Below are 19,069 nucleotides of genomic sequence, written 5' to 3' on the forward strand. Positions count from 1 at the left end.
AGAGGAGATCAGGGTGGACACCATGAAGGACCAGCTCTCTATTCCTGAGAGCTGTGTCATTTCTCAGTCCATGAGCAATGCTTGCACGTGGTCCCCAGGGAAGAGAGAGCCAATATCACCAATGGGTCTGTGCTCCTGCAACTTTCCCACTGCCCCTGCCCTGGAGGGCTTGTGGGTATTGGGCTGTGGGTAGGTAGGGACTGTCTCTCCTTAGACCTATGCACTTTCTCTGCCATCAATTTTAGAGCTTTAGGATTTGACCTCTTGCTGTTATTTGACTGACTGATATCTAAGTAAGTGCTAATTGTCTATTACATGAAGGGCACTTTGCAAGAAGCCTCCACATCCCCTGCTTCAAATGTGCTTTGCATCTTATGCAGGGGAAGCGGAAGCTATGAGCCTTTGCTGAAACTTGCCAGTCTTCACGCAGAGTGGGCCACACAGTGGAATTCACAGCAAGCTGTATTGAGCCATTACCTCTTCGTCCTGCCTAGATTTCACAACTCTGGGTTAGGGAACAGGACACGCTGCTGTCTGAGCCTATTCCTCCTGGAAATAGGCCACCTTTACTGCCAGTGACTGCTCAAGAGCTGATCCAAGTATTACAGGTCCATTTCCACTGTCTATTAGTTTAGGTTTTCTCTCCTTTATCCGAAAGGTCAACCCTCTGAAGTTAGGATGTCTCCAATCAGCAGATTCATCTTTATACAAATGAGAATACCCAGTTTCATTTTTTTTCTAATTTCCTCTATAAGGTCCCAATTTTTCTTGTCTGCTGAAGTATTAATAATGTATATTGTAGGCTCATTTCTTCCTTCTCTTGCCTTTTTCCTTGTACAACATGTTCTTTATACAGATATTCCTCCACAAGTATGAAACAGATTTATAGCCACATTAAAATTTGAGTATTCTACAATAAAATCTAATATCAATTAAATGAGATCTATGGCTGCAATTTCATTCTGTAAGAGGTACATGTTTACTCAACAAGCAACAGTTCCACCCTTGACTTTGAGAACAAGATATCACCTAAAGACACCAAACCTTCAGGGAGAAAGACAGGAGGCATTCTCTCAGTGTGCAGCTCAAGGGACTTAGCTGAGCGCTGACCTTGACTCTGCTCCTCCCTTACTCCCAAGTGGGGCTTTGATTTCTTCCCACCCTCAGCTTATCATTTTCCCTAATGTAGATGATCTGCCTGATCCTTCTTATTGTAACTTAAGAAGAAAAACTTCTCCAGACACATTGCCGTTCCCTGGAGATGATGTGTCCTGACAATGTAGCACACATCCAGGACAGTGAGCATCACACTTCCAGGACATTATTCATAGGACTTCCAGACCATCATGCATTGCACCTCCAGACCATCATGCACTACACTTCCAGACCATCATACATCACACTTCCAGACCACCATGCATTGCACCTCCAGACCATCATGCATCACACTTCCAGATCATCATACACCACACTTCCAGACCATCATGCATTGCACCTCCAGACCATCATGCACTACACTTCCAGACCATCATACATCACACTTCCAGACCACCATGCATTGCACCTCCAGACCATCATGCATCACACTTCCAGATCATCATACACCACACTTCCAGACCATCATGCATTGCACCTCCAGACCATCATGTAACACACTTCCAGACCATCATGCATTGCACCTCCAGACCATCATGCATCACACTTCCAGATCATCATACACCACACTTCCAGACCATCATGCATTGCACCTCCAGACCATCATGTAACACACTTCCAGACCATCATGCATTGCACCCCCAGACCATCATGCATTGCACCTCCAGACCATCATGTAACACACTTCCAGACCATCATGCATTGCACCCCCAGACCATCATGCATTGCACCTCCAGACCATCATGTAACACACTTCCAGACCATCATGCACCACACTTCCAGACCATCATGCATCACACTTCCAGACCATCATGCACCACACTTCCAGACCATCATGTAACACACTTCCAGACCATCATGTAACACACTTCCAGACCATCATGCATCACACTTCCAGACCATCATGCACCACACTTCCAGACCATCATGCATCACACTTCCAGACCATCATGTAACACACTTCCAGACCATCATACATCACACTTCCAGACCATCATGCACCACACTTCCAGACCATCATGTAACACACTTCCAGACCATCATGTAACACACTTCCAGACCATCATGCATCACACTTCCAGATCATCATACACCACACTTCCAGACCATCATGCATTGCACCCCCAGACCATCATGTAACACACTTCCAGACCATCATGCATTGCACCCCCAGACCATCATGTAACACACTTCCAGACCATCATGCATTGCACCCCCAGACCATCATGCATTGCACCTCCAGACCATCATGTAACACACTTCCAGACCATCATGTACCACACTTCCAGACCATCATGCATCACACTTCCAGACCATCATGCACCACACTTCCAGACCATCATGTAACACACTTCCAGACCATCATGTAACACACTTCCAGACCATCATTCATCACACTTCCAGACCATCATGCACCACACTTCCAGACCATCATGTAACACACTTCCAGACCATCATGTACCACACTTCCAGACCATCATGCATCACACTTCCAGACCATCATGCACCACACTTCCAGACCATCATGTAACACACTTCCAGACCATCATGTAACACACTTCCAGACCATCATACATCACACTTCCAGACCATCATGCACCACACTTCCAGACCATCATGCATCACACTTCCAGACCATCATGCACCACACTTCCAGACCATCATGTAACACACTTCCAGACCATCATGTAACACACTTCCAGACCATCATACATCACACTTCCAGACCATCATGCACCACACTTCCAGATCATCATGCATCACACTTCCAGACCATCATGCATCACACTTCCAGACCATCATGCATCACACTTCCAGACCATCATGCATCACACTTCCAGATCATCATACACCACACTTCCAGACCATCATGTAACACACTTCCAGACCATCATTCATCACACTTCCAGACCATCATGCACCACACTTCCAGACCATCATGTAACACACTTCCAGACCATCATGTACCACACTTCCAGACCATCATGCATCACACTTCCAGACCATCATGCACCACACTTCCAGACCATCATGTAACACACTTCCAGACCATCATGTAACACACTTCCAGACCATCATACATCACACTTCCAGACCATCATGCACCACACTTCCAGACCATCATGCATCACACTTCCAGACCATCATGCACCACACTTCCAGACCATCATGTAACACACTTCCAGACCATCATGTAACACACTTCCAGACCATCATACATCACACTTCCAGACCATCATGCACCACACTTCCAGATCATCATGCATCACACTTCCAGACCATCATGCATCACACTTCCAGACCATCATGCATCACACTTCCAGACCATCATGCATCACACTTCCAGATCATCATACACCACACTTCCAGACCATCATGCATTGCACCCCCAGACCATCATGTAACACACTTCCAGACCATCATGCATTGCACCCCCAGACCATCATGCATTGCACCTCCAGACCATCATGTAACACACTTCCAGACCATCATGCACCACACTTCCAGACCATCATGCATCACACTTCCAGACCATCATGCACCACACTTCCAGACCATCATGTAACACACTTCCAGACCATCATGCACCACACTTCCAGACCATCATGCATCACACTTCCAGACCATCATGCACCACACTTCCAGACCATCATGTAACACACTTCCAGACCATCATGTAACACACTTCCAGACCATCATGCATCACACTTCCAGACCATCATGCACCACACTTCCAGACCATCATGCATCACACTTCCAGACCATCATGTAACACACTTCCAGACCATCATGCATTGCACCCCCAGACCATCATGCATTGCACCTCCAGACCATCATGTAACACACTTCCAGACCATCATGCACCACACTTCCAGACCATCATGCATCACACTTCCAGACCATCATGCACCACACTTCCAGACCATCATGTAACACACTTCCAGACCATCATGCACCACACTTCCAGACCATCATGCATCACACTTCCAGACCATCATGCACCACACTTCCAGACCATCATGTAACACACTTCCAGACCATCATGTAACACACTTCCAGACCATCATGCATCACACTTCCAGACCATCATGCACCACACTTCCAGACCATCATGCATCACACTTCCAGACCATCATGTAACACACTTCCAGACCATCATACATCACACTTCCAGACCATCATGCACCACACTTCCAGACCATCATGTAACACACTTCCAGACCATCATGTAACACACTTCCAGACCATCATGCATCACACTTCCAGATCATCATACACCACACTTCCAGACCATCATGCATTGCACCCCCAGACCATCATGTAACACACTTCCAGACCATCATGCATTGCACCCCCAGACCATCATGTAACACACTTCCAGACCATCATGCATTGCACCCCCAGACCATCATGCATTGCACCTCCAGACCATCATGTAACATACTTCCAGACCATCATGTACCACACTTCCAGACCATCATGCATCACACTTCCAGACCATCATGCACCACACTTCCAGACCATCATGTAACACACTTCCAGACCATCATGTAACACACTTCCAGACCATCATTCATCACACTTCCAGACCATCATGCACCACACTTCCAGACCATCATGCATCACACTTCCAGACCATCATGTAACACACTTCCAGACCATCATGTACCACACTTCCAGACCATCATGCATCACACTTCCAGACCATCATGCACCACACTTCCAGACCATCATGTAACACACTTCCAGACCATCATGTAACACACTTCCAGACCATCATGCATCACACTTCCAGACCATCATGCACCACACTTCCAGACCATCATGCATCACACTTCCAGACCATCATGCACCACACTTCCAGACCATCATGTAACACACTTCCAGACCATCATGTAACACACTTCCAGACCATCATACATCACACTTCCAGACCATCATGCACCACACTTCCAGATCATCATGCATCACACTTCCAGACCATCATGCATCACACTTCCAGACCATCATGCATCACACTTCCAGACCATCATGCATCACACTTCCAGATCATCATACACCACACTTCCAGACCATCATGCATTGCACCCCCAGACCATCATGTAACACACTTCCAGACCATCATGCATTGCACCCCCAGACCATCATGTAACACACTTCCAGACCATCATGCATTGCACCCCCAGACCATCATGCATTGCACCTCCAGACCATCATGTAACACACTTCCAGACCATCATGTACCACACTTCCAGACCATCATGCATCACACTTCCAGACCATCATGCACCACACTTCCAGACCATCATGTAACACACTTCCAGACCATCATGTAACACACTTCCAGACCATCATTCATCACACTTCCAGACCATCATGCACCACACTTCCAGACCATCATGCATCACACTTCCAGACCATCATGTAACACACTTCCAGACCATCATGTACCACACTTCCAGACCATCATGCATCACACTTCCAGACCATCATGCACCACACTTCCAGACCATCATGCATCACACTTCCAGACCATCATGCATCACACTTCCAGACCATCATGTAACACACTTCCAGACCATCATGTAACACACTTCCAGACCATCATGCATTGCACCTCCAGACCATCATGTAACACACTTCCAGACCATCATGTACCACACTTCCAGACCATCATGCATCACACTTCCAGACCATCATGCACCACACTTCCAGACCATCATGTAACACACTTCCAGACCATCATGTAACACACTTCCAGACCATCATGCATCACACTTCCAGACCATCATGCACCACACTTCCAGACCATCATGCATCACACTTCCAGACCATCATGCACCACACTTCCAGACCATCATGTAACACACTTCCAGACCATCATGTAACACACTTCCAGACCATCATACATCACACTTCCAGACCATCATGCACCACACTTCCAGATCATCATGCATCACACTTCCAGACCATCATGCATCACACTTCCAGACCATCATGCATCACACTTCCAGACCACCATGCATCACACTTCCAGACCATCATGTGCTTCCATAGAAAACTAAGACTTTCTATTTTCTGATCTTGTGCTTGGACACTCACATTCATGAAAGTCTGAGTGGCAAGCCGGTTGTCCCATTCTCCTGGTACAGTCAACTTCAGTGACCTCTTCTTGCTTCAGTGTGCGTCCCACCATTCTGCTAGATACTCTGATTCTCTCCTTTCCAAGTAGCAGAAAATCAAACAAAATGAGCTATTTCTTTCCCAGAGTAAAAATTTCCTGTGTGCATGCCATGGTCAGGCCACCATAACAAAATGCCTTAGGGAGAAGCAGGGGGTGTTTATTTCTTAGAGTTTTGGAAACTGGAAGACCCAGTTCGCGGTTGCACAGGAAGAGGCTCTGGTGAGGGCTTTCCTCCAGTGTACAGATAGCTGCTTCCTCTCTGTGTGTTCTCAGGTAGCAGAAAGGGGAGAGGGGCATCAGGGTTTCTCCTCCTTCTTGTCTCTCCTCTCCTTCTTTTTATTTTTCCAGTATGTTATCTTTAATCAAGTGTGAAGCCTCCATCTCTCTGTTGGGTCAGTTCTGTCTCTCTCTTCAGCGATGGTAAGCCATAACCTATCAGTCACATTGGTGAGGTCTCATTAACCTCATTAGAGGTTAATAATAAGTGCACCCTTAGAGAGTGCACTTTCCTTGGACAGCCACACTGGGCACATGCATTCCACACTGGGCACATGCATTCCACACTGGGCACATGCATTCCACACTGGGCACATGCATTCCACACTGGGCACATGCATTCCACACTGGGCACATGCATTCCACACTGGGCACATGCATTCCACACTGGGCACATGCATTCCACACTGGGCACATGCATTCCACACTGGGCACATGCATTCCACACTGGGCACATGCATTCCACACTGGGCACATGCATTCCACACTGGGCACATGCATTCCACACTGGGCACATGCATTCAATGCCCAGCACCTGTCCTTGGGTGCTGTTTAACTGTTAAAAAACATTGGCTCAGTCTGACTGATTTTTGAGCTCAGTTGTCAGTTTGCACTTGATCTTCTCGAAGGTCATGACTTCCTCCAGTGTTCCCGCTCTTGCTGGCCTTAGCCCATCTCCCAGCCATGCCCTGGGATCTCTCCTTGGGGTAGCTTGAGTGTGCTGTAAGCTGATTTCTAGCCTCTGCATCTTGGAATTTCTTTGAGCTCCCTTTGCTTCCCTTGCACTCTGTGTACCGGACCGAGTCCCTCAGCCTCTATGCTATTTCTGTTGGCAGCTTCTAAAAGCCTCCTTGATCCCTTTAACCTATAATTTCTCTTCATTTTGCTTCCATTATCAATAATGCTTATTGCCTGACTCAACAGCCTTGTCTCTTCAACATAAAGAGCCTGCTTCTTGCTCTTACAGCATCAATTTTCCAAGAGTAAGCACCACTACCTTGCTTTTATCCCTAGCCTACAGTTTGCAACACGCCCCAAGCAGGCAAGCCTTAGCTCAAGTTTACAGCAGACTGCCACCAGGATCCTGTCTCTCTTTCATAGGGTTAAGGGTTTCATGAGACCCAGTTGGGGGTGGGGGGACAGAAAAGAACAGAGCTGTGGTGAAGACCCTGAGTCAAACCCAGTGCCCTGCAGAGCTGCGCAGTCAGTGTATTTAACCTGAGCCCACGGTTACCTGCTTTTATGCAGAGCTGAGTTGTTGCCATAGAAATGGGAACACCCGCCCTTTCCATTTACTCTGCTTATGTAGCTAGAAAACACAGCTGCTGTGGTTTTCTCTGGTACTGTGTGTGTGTGTGTGTGTGTGTGTGTGTGTGTGTGTGTGTGTGTGCATGCCCACATTTCCTATTCCTGAGCACTATCCTTTGAGCACAAATCAAACTTCAACATCCAAGTATGTTTCCTATCTTGCTTCAGATACAAGGTGCAGTCAGATACTATAACACATAGACCATGAAACAGTAACAACTTGCAAGCAAATGGCCCACCCTGAGAGTGCTCTAGAGTGCTCCCCAGTGAAGCACACAGTAAGCCTGCTGCTCCACTGAGGGTGCAAGAGAAAAAGGCCAGGAGCTATGAACTCCAGGACTATTGCTGTTTCTCTTGCTGGCAGAACACTGCCAGCTCATTCCGACCCTGCTTCTGCACAGAATCCAATGGTCTAAACTCAGCCAGCACAGTTTATCTGCAGTCACCGGAGGGAGCATTACCCCAATGGGATAATCTCTCATTTCCTCCAGGGCACCTCCAACCAATTCTGCCTTCAGCTTTCTTTGGGACCTGACAAGATGTGAAAAGTCATTTGAAAAGAAATTCCTGCAAAAGGCATAGAGAAATTTTGAAAAGGTTCCAGGCATGAAGACAGGATGCCTGCCCTCTAGCTTGTACCTGCCTACATGGGCTGTGTGGCCTTTGATAGGTCATTTCACCTCCTGGGCCTTCAGCTTGCTCCCTGCTGACCCAGTAGTCTCTAGGTGACAGGTGAATGCTAGCCACAAATGCCCGGAATGAGCACTTGGCAGCCACTTCTGAGGCAGAGAATCAAAGCTTGGCTGGCCCTGGGAATGGGACACAGGAGGAATGAAAGGTGACCGCTTGCCTTTTTCCTATCTTTTTTATTCCCTCTCTTTCTTGCTTGCTGTTAAGCTCTTGAAACTTATCTTTTGGTTGGGAACACACTGTTCTCTCAGGCTGCCAAAATAGTGTGAGCAGGAGCTGCAGCCTCCTCTGAGGTGGAACGAATTCCTCATCACTCTGGTTTAGTCATTTTTGCCTTGGGAAAGCCAGCAACTGCATTCTCCAAGAAGGTGGACTTCATCCAGAAGGAGATTAATGGAAGCCTTGGGGTAAACAAAGTAGCAAGTGCAGAACAATTCAGCCCATCACTGTGTGCTGCAAAGCAGGGAGGGAAGCTCACGGTTGGCCAAGCTGACTCGCTTTGCATCAGTGAACCCCACAAACCAGCTCCCATGCTAACCACAGCCAGGATGTCAGGCCACAGAGACCCACTCTTCCCAAGACAGGTAGACATGAGCTACTGTGCCTTCAGCAGGACACCCCTCAGCAGTCTTCCCTGGGCTTGAGTAACCAGGTACCAGCCCTGAAAAGCTGTCTTCCCATTCCTTCACCACAAAAGCAGACGACTAAGGTAGAAGACAGGTTTAAAGTACTCTCTGGTCCTGGGGCTGGATTCCTGGATTCCTAGATTCTTTTAAAAGTAATTTTAGAAGCAAGATTATTTTTGAAAGTTTACTTACAAGTTCCTCTTAGGTTCCTCTACAAGCACAAACCATGCCCTTCTGGAAGCTCGTAGGCTTAATATAGGTCAGGGAAAGGGGAACCGGACATGAGAAGGTGGGCCACATCACCCTGAATCAATCTTCTCATTTCCTCCACAAAGTGACAAAGTTATTTAATGTCATCAAGGGTAAAAACTGGAAAAAGGAGCCACAGGTTTCATTCCAGCCTTTCCTTAGACATCAACTCTAGGAAATAACATAATAGGATATTTTCAAAACAATGAGTTGTGGAAATGAGGACCCCCCCCCACCCTCTTCTCTTTCTTCCCTTTTTCCTTCCCGCTCACCCCAGCCATGGGGAGGGAAGATTGGTCTTCCCTCAGGCCCCATGCACAGCTGAAAAGTCAGATTTCTGGATGAGCCCATGCTCGGAAGCTACTAGGTGATTCAAACCCACACATAGTACTTATCAGCTTGGAAGTACTTCTCTGGCTGAAAAGACCATTGTTCTTCAAAAGATTTAGACAAGTCTCAAAAACTTTGAATAAAACCAGTCAATCTGTCTGTGAAAGTTTTTATGTTAAATGGCCTAGTCGGCCATCATTGGGAGGAGAGGCCCTTGGTCTTGAGAAGATCATACGCTCCAGTACAGGGGAATGCCAGGGCCAGGAAGCAGGAGTGGGTGGGTTGGGGAGCAAGTCTGGGAGAGGGTATAGGGGACTTTGGGGATAGCATTTGAAATGTAAATGAAGAAAATATCTAATAAGAAAAACATTTTAAAAGCAAAAAATATTTACAATTTCTAGGCAAATTCAAACGTCTCTAAGATGGATGTCGCCTTAAATATTAGTACTAATAACAATTTTGGTCATATGACTGAGTGAAAAGCTGTAGAAATGTCAAGGTATCAAGTCATATTTTCAAAATTATTACTAATATGCATTTGAAAGCTTGTCAGAATTTTAAAGACACACCTACACATTAAGAAGTGACATTTACAATTAATCTCCTGATTAAATTATCGATTTTCTCTCTTTTCAAAATGTTTCTTTTATTTATTTCATATATGCTGTCTGGACTCTTCAACAATGCCAACAGTTTTCCTGCCTCCCTAAAATTTTGGAAGTATCATTCATTTGGAAATAACTGATAGATCAACAGGTATTTGTTGAAACTCTTTAAAATGCTTAGACACTAAGAGATGTAAAAACCAAATAAAATTCTGATTTTAAAAGACTTGTAATTTATAAGAGAAACAAATATATATGTCTACCTATGAATATATATACACACATATATGTATCTATTTATATATACATGCATACACATATTTTGAAGGCAGGGCAGGTTTAAGGAATTGGTTCATTCAGTTTTAGATTTGTAATTCCAAAATCTGCATACATAATTTTTTTCTTCATTGAAATTTTGGGAGTTTTATTCATTTTGATTCAGTTAAATGCAATTTAACCTGTTGAGGGCAAGTTGAAGCTATGAGACAGAAATGATAGATTATGGATCCAGGAAAGAGTTGACTTTGGAGCCCAAGGTCACAGGTGATTTCTATGCAGAATTATCTCTTCCTTAGAGGCACGGTCTTCCATCCCTCAACTGAGTAAATTCGGTCTGCCTCTTTGATAGGGTACTTTATGCAAAGTTTATTGATTCAAATCCTAATCTCATTTTTTAAAAAATTTCTTCATGATAGTGTATAGAGTGTTTGGCCAAACAGCTACGTGTGATGACCTAGCCAAATTTACATACAAAATTAACAAGCACAACCAGATTGGCATAAATGGGAAAGAAAAATAAAACATAGATTAGTTTGTTTGTTAGCTGGGTAAGAACAAGACAAGGAACAGAGGTGATCCTGATCCGGGTCTTTTCTGTAGGAGTCATTTATGGATTGAGACAGTGGCTCAGGGTTCTGAGGAGGTGTCAGGATAAGACACCCATTTACTCTGATGATAATTCGAGATGTAATGGGTAAAGACAGGGAACTGAGAATTAGCCAGACAGCACAATTTGGCCTCCCCAACAGCAGGGTCACATTGAACTTGAAACTATGGGGTGAATGGACTTTCTGGAGAGCACCCCATAGGACATATTGGGACAGGGGCTGAGAGAACAGAGGTCTTCCTTTACCATAAGTGGTTCTCCAGCTAGGAGCACCCATGAACAATCAAGGGGATGGAGCCAGCAGGGGGAGACAGAAAGAAACATCAGATGATGGGGAGAGGCACAGGGGCGCAGCCTGAGTGGTCCTTCCTTTCTGGGACAACTGATCCAAAAGCAGTGATGGGGGCCAAGTGAGGATGGGTCATGCAGTGAAGATCTGAGGGAGGGGCCTTGAGTGGGAAGAAAGAGGAGACCCAAGGAATGGACCTGATCTTTGAGACTAAGTCTTTAATACTTTGGGAAGAGCCATTTCAAAAGTAGAGGGGTGAATCCAAGAGCCAGGAAGGGCAGAGTCTACCAGAGGGGAGCAAGCAGTGCTGGGGGGTGGTTGGGGCCCGAGAAGGAGTATGGAGGCCATGGGAGGCAGGATGGGGCTAGGGGGAGGTACAGGAAGCAGCCTGGCTGACAGTGAGCGCTGGGAGGGACTTAGCATTATTGGAAGAAGAGAGGAGGAAAGTGGAGGATGTTTTCAGGCCTCTCAGCAAAAAGGTGCTAGAATCCTGTTATGCTCAGGGAAGAGGTACAGGTTGAGGGTTCCTTCAGGGCAGTCGGGAGCAGGTAAGGAAAAGTTGTAATGATGACTCTCCAATCCCCCCCCAGGGGAGTTTCAAGCGTTCTTCAAACTTCCCAAGATTTGGAGTGGGACCAAGTGGCCAGGTGGGCTTCCACCTTAAAGACCCCACAAGTGGGTTTTACCTGGAGTAGAGGAGAGGGTGTGGACATCTCAAATTCATCTGAAAGATGTCATTGTAGTGCTTCTTGTGACTCTAGAAAAATGAGAAAACTATGCCCAGCTGTGGCTCTTAGCCAGGTCGGCTCCAATACTCCTTAGTGACTTGTGAGAGCGCACAGTAGTACCTGTCCTCAGCCCTCAGCTTCACAGCTTCTGACAGCAAGACAAGGAGGACAACTGGGTAGAGTCTATTCTGATTCCACAGTGTTAGATCAGGATCTGGGCTTCAAGGAGCTCCCTGGGGTTCTGCCAGCAAGGAGAGAATTACTGTAGGATCCAAGAGTCAGGAGCATCCTTCTTTCTTTACTCCGTCAAGAAAGCTGTGCCATTTTAGATGTGTTGAGACAGAAACATAAATGGTTCCAGGTTCATCTCAGCCCAGGGATTCCTCTGAGAACCAGGACAGCTACAGGGTGTCTGTGGAAGGTGTGTGGTCTTGTGCACATAAGCACTATCACAACTTTTCACTTTAAATTACGGCAGTCTTTCCTGCGCACCCAACAATAGACAGCACAACATTTCCTGTGCTGAAGGAAGAACGAGAGCTCTGAGTGTCTCAGTTGTCCTGGCTCTGCGCTTGCTCCTGTTCTTGCCCCAGCTCTTGCAGCCCCTGGACATGTGATTAACTATGGCCAACAAGACCCACAGGGAACTTGAAGAGGAGCCTGTAGAAGAGTTCCTCCCTTTCTTAAAATGATATACCCTGGAAGAGATGTGCCCTACTGGGCATGACTATACTTACCTGTGGTGCATGAACAATAAATAGTACCATTCCTGTAACAACAAAGCTGAATGATGGGAAATTCCAGGTCCTCGGTACCATCCTCTCTGCTACCAGAATGTTGATGTAAGAGGGAGTAAATATCCCAAATCTTATACATAGTTTCTAAAGCTGGCCTTAGTAGAAGAGGCCTGGAATCCCAGCTATTTGGGAGGTTGAGGCAGAAGGGTCACCTGTTCAGCCTGTCTGGGTATCTTATCGAGGCCCTGTGTCAACAGCAATGGTTGATGGTGGTGGTGGTGGTGGTGGTGGTGGCTGTGGCAACTGAGAAGAAGGAGAAGGAGGAGGAAAAGGAAAGAGAGGAGAAGGAGGAGGAGATGGAGGAGAAGGAGAAGGAGGAGGAAGAGAAAGAGGAGGAAAAAAGAAGAGGAAGAGGAATATGAACAAAACAGGAAAGGAGCTGGGATTATAGATCAGTGACTGAGCATCTGCCAGCATGTTCAAGGCTCTGTACTCAATCTCCAGCACCATAAAGAGCAAACAAGCAAAAGCAGCTCTTCCTTTATCAACCCATCTTTATATGCACATCCATTTAGAGTCATTTCCACTTTTATAACATAAGAAGAATTTTACACACATCCCTGTCCATGCACATACATAATCTGCCTCCTATACTAGAAGGTTTATGTGCTATGTTTAAAAGTCAGCACTGTTGTGTCATCATTGTCAGACAAGGGGTGTACAGATGTCTGTGGTGTGTGTGTGTGTGCGTGTGTGTGCCACTGTGGCTCCGTACAGAGTGGTCCCGACATCCTGCAAGTGCTCTGCTCTCTGCTGTTCATCTTCCTTCTGACCAACTACAGGCTGCCATTTATCTTTTCTGTCCCACGGTGTTGGCTGTTCCAGAGATCACATATTTGGAATCATGCAGTATGGAGCCTTTCAGATGGCTGCTTTCTCTTGTGATGTATATTTTTCTGGTCAAGCCACCTTGGAATACATTTTATTAATATATAACAAACTGCATGTTTCAGTTGTACAATATGATGTTTTCACACTTGCATATGTCCACGATATTATCATGATCAAGACAGTGAGCATAGCCATCATTTCCCAAAGTTCCTTTGTGCCACTGTGACACCCCCTCAACTGATCACCACTCTTGCACCATCCCCATTCATGTGCCTTGCTTTATTCTAATTAGTTTTAAATTTCTAGAATTTTATAGATGAAACTTCTCTGATGGTTGATCCAGGGAATGGCACTATGGGGAGGGGGGGTGGGGGGAGTCTTAGAGTAGGTGTGGTCTTATTGGAATAGATGTGGCCTTGTGGGAGTAGGTGTGTCACTGTGGGCCTGGGCTTTAAGACCCTTGTCCTCACTCCCTGGGAGCCAGTCTTCTCCTGTTTGCCTTCAGAACAAGACATAGAACTCTCAGTTCTTCCTATACCATGCCTGCCTAGACACTGCCATGTTCCTGCTTTGATGATAGTAGAACTTGTAAGCCAGTCTCAATTAAATGTTGTCCTTATAAGAGTTGCCTTGGTCATGGTGTCTGTTCACATCAGTAAAATCCTAACTAAGACACCACACAATATAGTCTGTTCTTTTTCAATTTTGTGGCTTAACACCGTAACTATTCTGGCATTTGCTCACTGTACTGCATGTATCAAACCTTAATTCCTTTTTGATTACTGAATAGTCTTCCTTTGTTTGAGTACATCATGATTTGTTATCCACAAATCTGTTGATGCGCGTCTGGGCTGTTTCCACTTTTGATGGATTAAACATAAGGCCTTGGTGAGCACATGAATGCAAGTCTTTATGGTGATGTGCCCCACAGCTTTAGAAACACCCATGATCAGAAAGGCTGGTCATAGACTTGTGGTGAATACACTGCTAAAGAAATGGCAGCATTTTCTAAAGTGGTTGCATCACTTGCTATTCCTCACCACCAGTGTGAGCACCCCAGTTGCTTTACGTCTTTGCCAACACTTAGTAGGACTTATTATTATTATTATTGCTGTTGTTGTTGTTGTTGTTTCTGAGACAGGGTTTCTATGTGTAGCCCTGGCTGTCCTGGAACTCACTCTGTAGACCAGGCTGGCCTCGAACTCAGAAATTCACCTGCCTCTGCCTCCCAAGTGCTGGGATTAAAGGCGTGTGCCACCACCCCTGGCAGATTTATTATTTTTAAGCTTAGCCACTGTGATCAGCATTCTACTGTAGCTGTCGTTAGTCCTTGTCTAGTGACTGATAGCATTGTACTCTTCTTGGGCATCCATTTGTCTTTCTTACCTCTGGGGAGATGTGGAGATTGACCGCAAGTTCCTTCCACATCAACAGGACTCCCTTCTGTTAAAATATGTCTCTTCTTTATGAGACGTAATGACAGCAACTGTCGACAGTCACTGTAAACTCATGTGTGAGTAGTCCAGTAAAGAGTTCTAAAGAGTTCTAGTCAGAGATTGCTGCTGTGCTTGGGCAGGTTTTAGCTCACCCTTTTTAAAGGTTGTATTTTATTTTTAAATTATGCATGTGTCTATGTAGAGGCATGTGCACATAAGTGCAGGTGCCTGGAGACAAGAGAAGAGTATTGGTTCCCCTGGAGCTGGAGTTATAGATGGTTATGAGCTGCTCTGTATGGATGCTAAGAACTGAACTCCAGTCCTCCGTAAGAGCAGAGCTGACTAACTGTGGAGCCATCCCCAGTCCTGTGAATAACTTTAAGAGGTGGCTGGTATGTTGGCATTCATAAGGAACTACCACAACATTTACCTTGTCAGACAGCAAAATCTGTTCATATCCTATAGGATCCACACATCCTTGACAGTTTATGTAACCTCTTACTGTGGTCCTGGGTAAAGTTGCCGTAAATAAACCCGAGTTCATCTCAAAGAGGCTGTCTGCTATTTATTTGCGTATCCACACCGATTTCTGGTGGACTATTGTTCAGCCATCAGGGTAGGAAATGCTGTGGTCACCTCTCTGTTGAGATAGGTATTTCTCTCTGTCAAGTTGTGTGTTCTCAGACAAGTTGCTTGCCCATTCTGTGTTTCTGTAAAACAGCAATATGGTAAATAAAGTGAACTCTACCTTTAAAATCCTAAGCCACCATAAATCCCTTCACTGTAAAATGATCGAGTGTGGCCTGAGTGCTCCAACATTTCCCAGAATCCTCTTCTCACACTTGTGATCTCTTGGCTCCTAGAGGAAGCACTTTGTACAGAATGGAAAACTTCTAAGTGCTTCCTTCTAAAAGAGAGAAAGCAGTGTTGGTCGGGCACATGGCACATCGGGATAGAACAACTTTGCTGACATCCGGTGTCCAGCTTACAGCAACCTGCTGCTCAGCCTAGAACCTCCCTCCAGAGTCCACAGACCTGGAGGCCAATGAGCAAGATCAAAGATGCAGCCTAGTGCATCTGACAGGGAGGGGAGGAGGGCGAAAGTTGCCTCTGTAGATTAAAAACATAATAATTAATGGTGTCTTCCAACCATGGAGCTATAAATAGATCACGGCCGCTCTTTGTATGCTGAGATGGAATGAACCCCGAGAAATAGGAGCGGGAAGAGAGGCCAGGAAGAGATTTGCACAAAAAGGATTAAAGAAATGTAACCAATTGTTACCTTGATCCATACTGCTGTGTCAGAGGAAACAGTTGTGGTCACTTCTGAGGAGGGGCCTGCTTGTCAAAGCTAAGGAGGGAGCCTTTAAGTGGCATTCTTTTGGGTATATTTTAGTTTTTAATCACATAAATAATTGCTTATTCAAACTAAATCATATAACCCCAGTAGCAACAATAATAAAAAGGATTAGCTGTAAAATTATGTTAATATAGAATTATAGTAATATAATTACACATTAACTATATTATTTTTTGTAGCTATATTCACCAGTAACTTACCATAGTATAAACTCTGGGAAAAAGAAATAATAAAACAAAGAGACCCAAAGCCAGCTGCTGGCTGGATAGATGCATGTTGGCACCTCCATTTGCCTCCAGAGCTAAATAACATCTATAACCCCTATACTAATTACAGGATAGGACAGTAAGTAGGGTGAGCACAGCACACAGGGGAGGCAGTCGCTGGCATCCTCACCAGCTTAGGATCCATCTTTAGGTAAAGGACCATAGGGACATTAGGGCAGATGAACAAGGGGACAGAGTGGGACATCCTGGGCTAAGCTAAGCCGACACTGCCTTTGAAAGTGTCTCGGCCTGGCTGCAGAGACAGATGTGGTTTGCAAACTCTGGCCTATAAGCCTGAAGACCTACTACTGCTCTAGAGCTCTCTGAATCCCTGGCTTCCTCTTGGTCTACAGGATAAAAACTGGACTTACACAGTCCTAACAGTTCGTCCTGGCCAGGTCTCTAGAGGTCCTGGATCTCGGGCTGGCCTTGTTTGAGAAGCCGCAGCTTAAGCCTCTTCTCTGCCATCTCCTGTCTGCTCACATGCAGGCGCCTCTGTTGAGCGGGGTGGCTGCCACTCCGAGGTGAGTCAGAGTGGCCATCATCCCAGACTTCTTCATTTCCAGAATGAGAAGAGGTCATGGGACAGAGAGGTGGCCATTGCTTCCCCTTGTTTTTCTGCTGGGTAACACAAGGACTGGGGCTCAGAACTGAGTGAGCAGGGCCAGGACAGTGCTGTCACCCCATGCACCTGCAGCCTTTTCCTCCTGTGATCTCTCTCTTAAATGAGAGAAATAAAGATTTCAATATAAGCCAAACAAGCAAACCAGATTAACAACAAACAAACAAACAAACACACTGATCTTACCAGGCTCCCTCCACACTTGATTCCTTGAAGCCACAGAATTAGTAGAAAGAAAAAAAAATCACAGTGAATTCCCTCATGTCATTGACCCTTGGCTGTGGCACCAATGCCTTACTCTGGGGGACTCCCTTGGTACCCCCTCCAGAGTCAGAGCTCAAGAAGATATATGACCTTAGCTCTCTAGATGGAAAGCATCTTACCAGGAGGCAGAGGTACTGGAAAATTGCTAATAAATCGCTACTGCCTTCTTTTAAAAGGATCGATAAGATAAGGCTGGAAATGCCTGAGAGAGCCTCATGTTTTGAGTGTTAATGGTGGACATGGTGCCTGGTACCTGGGAACAGTATCTGGCTGGGCTATTAGCCTCCCCTAGCACAATGTTCAACGCTTCATTCATTGCTTTAGACCTGTAGTTCTTTCTGGATGTTGGGTTTGAATAATGAAATTATTTGGGAGAACTGGGTATCAGAGAAATTGCTTTCTTTATGTTTGCAACTGTGAAGATTTTATTTACAAGAGTCTACGGGGCATCATTAGGGTAGGATGCAGGCTCATTGGAGCTGTGCCAAGATAGGAAGGAATCCAGGCATTCAGATGGCCCCCTTCTATCACAGCCTGCTCTGTCTGACTGAACACATTGTTTTTGGAATTCCTCTCTTTCCTCAGTGATGGCCCTGAGGAGGACAGCTGGACCCCACAGTCAAGTGTGCACTTTAGGGGAGAGGGGGTCTTCTGTTATCTGACCTCTCTTCCAAAGGCTGACCTTCAATTGTGCAAGAAGGAGGTACCAGGCACCCATAGCTGAGTTTCGATTCAGAAGTTTCTCTTCCTCGTCCCATTATCTGGCAGCCAGGTAGCAGTAGAGAGGCTGTTCCAGAGGAGAGGCCTCTAATGAGATCTGAGGAGCGTTCAGCTTCTCCTCCCCCTTGTCCATAGGTGCTCCCATCCTTAGGCCCTTCCATAGAACACAACATCCCATCCAAGTGTTTGAATTTATAGAAGCTCCCACATTTGCCTCTGCGATCACCCCAGAAAGAGATTCCACTGTCTCTGTAAAAAGCAAGTCTCTAAGCAGAGGTTGTCTGAGAGGACTGCCAGGAAGGTGCCCAGAGAGTGTGGCATCGGCAGCAGCTTCAGTCAGCAACCTAAGAATCTTTGGACAAGCGATTTGAGCTCCCTGGCTAGCTCCTCTGTTTTCTTTCCCATGTGGCCTTTAGTGCTCTGTTCTTTTCTGCTCCAGAGAATTC

General features: G+C 45.8%; 1 protein-coding gene across 1 annotated transcript in view; it reads right to left on the bottom strand.

Annotated features, from left to right (window-relative positions):
* Window positions 1-18,661, bottom strand: part of Dcstamp (dendrocyte expressed seven transmembrane protein) — a 28,215-nt gene extending 9,554 nt beyond the window's left edge. The window contains exon 1 of the mRNA XM_085831686.1: window positions 18,567-18,661. Coding sequence (XP_085687812.1) covers window positions 18,567-18,661 — 95 coding nt within the window. The remainder of the gene's footprint in view (window positions 1-18,566) is intronic.
* Window positions 18,662-19,069: the final 408 nt, after the last annotated feature.

This window comes from Mus caroli, unplaced genomic scaffold (genome assembly GCF_978045245.1).
Source record: "Mus caroli unplaced genomic scaffold, Mus_caroli_1 scaffold_16, whole genome shotgun sequence".
Taxonomy (NCBI): Eukaryota; Metazoa; Chordata; class Mammalia; order Rodentia; family Muridae; genus Mus; species Mus caroli.